The 5797-nt window shown below is 43.3% G+C and overlaps 1 protein-coding gene across 1 annotated transcript; it reads right to left on the reverse strand.

The window, feature by feature from the left end:
• Nucleotides 1-652: 652 nt before the first annotated feature.
• On the reverse strand, nt 653-5572 carry UMPS (uridine monophosphate synthetase; the record flags this gene model as incomplete). Its single annotated transcript, XM_010081137.1, is given in 6 exon segments — nt 653-869; nt 1676-1790; nt 2322-2497; nt 3187-3855; nt 5420-5506; nt 5509-5572. Coding segments are annotated over 6 exon segments (1293 nt in total), but the record flags the coding sequence as incomplete, so codon positions are not given.
• Nucleotides 5573-5797: the final 225 nt, after the last annotated feature.

Genomic DNA, 5797 nt, shown 5'->3' on the forward strand with positions numbered 1-5797 from the left:
AGGAATCAACAGCTCCACTGTAATTAAGTACACAACAACTAGTTGCTCTGACAAATTTTTGTAGCTTGTGTAAACAGAATCATGAATAACTCCTGCAGTCATAAACATACCAGAATGACTTTTATAATCCCAAGGTTCTGAAAACAGTAGTTCACACTGCCACAGAAGGAAGACTTACAGGTCCAGTGAAAGGACAACAGTAGCAAAAAAGTCTTTATTAAACAACACATTACTCAATTTCACAGTGTGGGAATTGCTTGCTCCTTGGAAACAGCAGAGTTGACTAATCTCTTGAGAGTGGGGCACCAGGTCAGGTCTGCAGGTGAAGTTTATTAAGAACAAGCAGAAGACTGGTTCCACAGGCAGAAGGAATTTGAAGGTCGGGAAAAGGAACTAAAGCAACAACAGCCCTTGGAGCATTTAGTGCAACATTTTCCAGCACAGAAAAGCTATTAAGGCTAAAAACTGGGCCTAAAGTTTTGGTTTCATACATTCACATATTAAAAAAACCCATAGAATGTACAATTTGATCTCTGTGTATGTTATTAAAAAATATTTTAATTAGCAATAGATTTTTCTCCAAAAGGGCAGCTTTCTACTGGCTGAAGTTTCTATGTATTTAACTGAAAGTCCATGATGATTTCAGCTCCTCCAGCTTTGCTTATTCACTAGAAAAGTGGCCTGCTTTCAATCTTCTGCTCGAACACCAAGTCTGCTTACATAGCTCTCCCAAGCTGCCTTCCTGTATTTCTCCGCTTCTTGAAGACGGTCTGAAGCTGACAAAATCCCACGTCCCACAATAATGATATCTGAACCTTTTTCGCTAATAACCTCTTTGGGACTTAGGTACTTCTGTCCAAGGTTATCACCTGAAACAGAGACACCATTTTTTTTTTAGTTCATACAAAACTGTAGATACTGAAAACCTTCAAAGAGGTGCTGGAGCAGAGAACAGGTATGCTGTTCTAGCTCTCACCCTAACAATCCACAGGCGTAACTAGAAACTGTGTCTCCAACTAACAAACCCCCTATTACACGGATCAAATTTGACAAAGTGCCCTCCCTTTTCATGATTTACCAATCACAACAGATGTAACAGTTGTGCAAAGCAGCACCGATCAGGACTACTGAAAAAAGCCTTAGCCTTCTTAAAACAGGAAAAACTCCCAAACCTTCACATAAAAGCTTGTGCTTTCACTTCAGGTTTCATAACAATTAAGTTTTGCAGAGAAATGCATCTCCCCTAACTGGTTCAATGATAACCTGTTTAGTCAGTATAAGACTTCAGTTCATTGATACTGCATCTATATCAGTATCAAAAGTGCTACAGTTAGACTTCTGTATTTGTTAAAAATCTTTTTTTCTACTCCTACTGAGTAGTTGTACGTATAAACTAACACATATCCGAAGACATTTCACAGGTACTAAGGACTGTGCTTTATGGTATGCACAGACCTCAGCATGTGAAAAAAAGCTGTGTAGCCTGCTGTCACCTTTCAGAGCTCCCAGGAAAGGGATGCGTACTCAGAAATCCAGAAGGCAGCCCATAATGGCAAACACAGACTCCTCCCACCAGAGAATCTGCAACCAAACCCTCTTCAGAAGTCACTTTTTCATTGAAGGCTACATCACTTACTGTGTTTACAAACAGACTATAAATATTTCAGAAAGTTACCTCCGGTTTGCAGCTGCACCCCTGGGGTTAAGTGAAGGAATTCTGGTTTATTACTAACTCTAGATCCAGAAATGAATCCAAAAACAAAATCTGAGTTGTCTTCAGCCATCTGTACCTGAAGAAGATCAGTAACAGTTACAAGTGATATACCTAAATTTAAGCTTGACTAGCCATCTGTTTCTCATCCACCCTCTCACACAATAAGCTATGCAGGGCAGGGGTTCTTGCTTTACCAATATAAATCACCCAGAGCTAACTCACCCCTCACTGATACTGCTGCGCTTGCAGCCAGGAACATGCATGTTATACTTCTTTCTATGTTAGAAACAATACAATGACTAAACTTAAACTAATTATAAATTTACTGCTTAAGAGAAAAAAAAAAAGTCCGGGGAGGGGGGCTGTGAATAGCAAATTTAACATGTTTGCTAGAATTCAGGGTGAACTCTGGCCACATTACAACAGTAGCCTACAGCTGCAACCTTTAAAGACCACGCTGTCAGATCCCCAAGTCTCCACAGGAGAAAACAAAAACCTGTAATAGTTAGAGCTGAAGAGACTTTTGGAAGTGCAAATATTAGAAGCACACAAAACCTCCCTGCCACACTTCACAAGCTTTTAACCCAAAACAAGACTGTCTACTTACTGCAGCTTTTGTGTATTCACCCGTTGCAAGTGACCCTTGGGAACTCATCTCGGCAATCAGAAGACAGCCCCGCTGGAGAGGAAGACCTACTTCCTTCAGACCTTTCACAACTCCAGAGCCTGGAACCACATGGGCGTTAATGATGTCTGACCAGGATGCGATTCTGAACACACCACCTGAGAACACGGGTAGGAAGACAAAGGCAAAGTGTTATTAGAAATGTATGAAACAGGAAATACCATTTAAACAAAACAAGCTGAACAACAAATCCTTCACATTTTAAAAGACAGTTTTACTACTGAAGCTTGGCAGTTACAAGTTCAGTCTCAGACAGTCCCAACAGCTGTCTAGCCACACAGGATAATCTCTCAGTTTTACTTTCCACAAACACTTCTTGGTATCTCACCTCTAATATTCATTGAGGCATTTATGGTAACCTAAAAACCTCCTGTCACAGGTGCTACCTTTCAACATAGCATGCAGATCACATGGGACATATCGATTAGAAAAAAACCACAGTTCTACAGTTGCAGGTATCGAATGAGAGCCATAACATGCACACAAGCATACCACAGCAGGATGTCTTAAGAAGCCACACTGCATTTTCTCATGGCAAACTACTCTGAAGTACTTACTGAGCACAACCATAGAGTCATAAAAAGGTTTAGGTTGGAAGGGACCTCTGCAGGTCACGCCCTCTCAGCAGGGTTAACTTCAAAGCTAGAGCTTGCTCAGGGCCTTGTCCCCTTGAGTCTTCTCCAAGGCTGGAGATTCCACAATCTCTCCCTCCTGGCAACCTGTGCCAGTGCTGCAGATACACACACTGGCAGCACAGCTACAGTAAATCAAAGTTGATGATAATCACCTTCATACTGATGCTTTACTGTGTTTCCAATGTCTGCAAATTTCCTGTCTTCAAAAATCAAGAATTCATGTTGATCTGCAAGCGTTCTCAACTCCTTTACTACCTCGGGGGTAAAATCATTCAGGATGTCTATGTGAGTCTTCAGGATACAGATGCTGGGGCCCAGGATGGCAGCTAACTGCAGCAGCTCTGCGGAGCTGGTGACATCGGCAGAAAGGCACAAGTTCGTTTGCTTCTTTTCCATGAGCGTGAGAAGCCTGGCTGCAATAGGATGTACCCCTGGCAGCTTCGCACGAGCGCTGAAGCTCAGCTCCTCACACGGTCTCCTCACAGGAGTGAGGCCGTTCTGAGCCACTGGCTCAAACACACTTCCCTGAATGAATTTCTTCACCTTTTCAACCATCTCAGCAGCCACTTCTCCCTGCTGATGGAGAATCTCCAACACCCCAGACAACGTGCACACAGAGTGCAGGCAAATTCCACGTTCCTCTAACCTGGCCTTCCCGCCCTGCTCCCTGTCCAACAGCACTACGGCATCTGTGACTTTTAACCCTTCTTTCCAAAGAACTTCTGCAGTTTCCAGCACGCTAGATCCACTTGTTACCACATCTTCAATGATCAAGCACGTTTCTCCTGGATTAATGGTGCCTTCCACCAGCCGCTTAGTACCTTAAAAATAAAAGACAAACACCCCACTAAATGAAGAAAGTTTAAAAGACTCCAAAAAACCCCAGAGCAATAAAACTTAACTTGCTACGCTAATGTAAAGATCAGATTTTTTCCACAGACAAGCATGCACTGCAGCATATCCTGAAGTCCAACGGATTTGGACTTCAAGAGAATAGGAATTTCACATTCACTGTCAGTACAGAGAGGTAATTTGTTTAGTTATTACCTGATAATAACTAAATAAAAGTTATCACACTTCCTACCACAGTTCAGTCACTGACTTGTGATTCAATTCCTAAAGACTGTTACTTCTCCAAGTGAATAAAATACTTTTTTATGTTTCCAGGAGTTACGTTCAATTAACAAAACTGACACATTGTTAACTGCACAAATTTAGATCTTTGACTGACTACTGAAGTTCATTATTGCCATGAACTGAATGCTCAGAATTGCAAAATTATTTTCTCCACTTGTTTAAAGTATCTTTAAAGCAGACAAGTTATTGGTACTCCTCAGCATTATTTCCTGTTTTCCACAGACATTATTCAGTGCTTACCATGCCTGTCAGAACAATTAGAAGGAGTAAAGCCCCAAATGCCTTTGCCCTAACCAATGACAGGCACTCGACCATGAAAGGCCTCCCGGGGAGCAACAACAAAGGATGCCTGGCTTTCCCAGGAAGCAGCAGGAGAACATTATGCAGCAAGTGTGGTGCTTAGACCATGACAGCCTAGAAAAGGAGCAAGACATACAGCTTTGCAATGGATGGGACACTGGAAACCTTGTGCCAGTCAATTAATTGCTGTCACAATTGACCTGGCCTTCACAAGGAACAGCAAACGTTTTCATGCCTGGCACACTAACACCAGAGTAACATTTAGCTGTGACAAGCATCCTTTCCAACTGAATACTGTAGGAAGAGGATAGCTTTTATCATATGCTGAAATCCAGTTGCTATGGTAGGTTAATGCTTTAGTCTGCTCTCCCCCTTGCCTCCACCAAAATACAACTAGTTCAATGGGTAAAGAACTGACTGCTTCTCACCTGGTCCACCTTGCCCACTGATTACAGGACTGTAGGATATGAAAAAAGGAGTTTGAGATGCAAATGAAGATGAGACTATAACAGGTTCCTCTTAAAGTTGATACACAAAAAGTCCCGTTTAGGGGTGAAATGTAACACTGGTCTCAGCGTAACAGAGAAACTGAGTTACAAATCTCAGTTTCTGGAAAAGGCAAATAACCCTGAACCATGGTAATGGTGCCTAGGAAAAAAGACATTGCTGAAACCAAAAAAGAAACGGAACTCCCTCTTCAAGAGTCTCCAAATCTGCTACAGCAGGATTCAAGCTGCACCTTAATCAGCAACCAGGTGGGAGAGCCTGACCAGACTGGGATGCTGTGGGAGGTATGTTTTAGGGCGAAAAGGGGCTGCTTTGTGAACTGGAATGGTAGCCTTAAACTGGAATGGAAATGCTGCACCTTACAGCAGAACCACAACTAGACAAAGTCACTTCACAAACAAGATAACAAGTACACACAAATGCTTGATTGGAAGGTTTTACCATAGTCTTTTGCTTCCTTCCTCCGTATGAGCATTGGGATCTGCTTTTCAGAGCAGATAATTGTGGCCAAGGGCAGCGCTGTGTAAGAACGCCACACACGGAGTCAAACCGGAGCCCCGCATCTTGGGCTGTTTGAAAGAGAAGATCCGCAACCTGAAAAGGAAAACCAGGTCCTTTTTGAGAGTCAGCCGGAGCGATCACGACTGAACACCAGCACTGCTGAAGGCAGCAACGCACCCGCAGGAACTCCTCTCTCCTTCACACGACGGGACAGCCCGCAGCCAGCCCGACACCTGCCCCCGCAGCGCTCCCCTGCCTTCCCCCTCCTGTGGCTCAAGGAGCCCTTTCACCCCCCGCCTGAGACAGGGAGACCCCGAG

The sequence above is a fragment of the Pterocles gutturalis genome, unplaced genomic scaffold (genome assembly GCF_000699245.1).
Source record: "Pterocles gutturalis isolate BGI_N339 unplaced genomic scaffold, ASM69924v1 scaffold9514, whole genome shotgun sequence".
NCBI lineage: Eukaryota > Metazoa > Chordata > Aves > Pterocliformes > Pteroclidae > Pterocles > Pterocles gutturalis.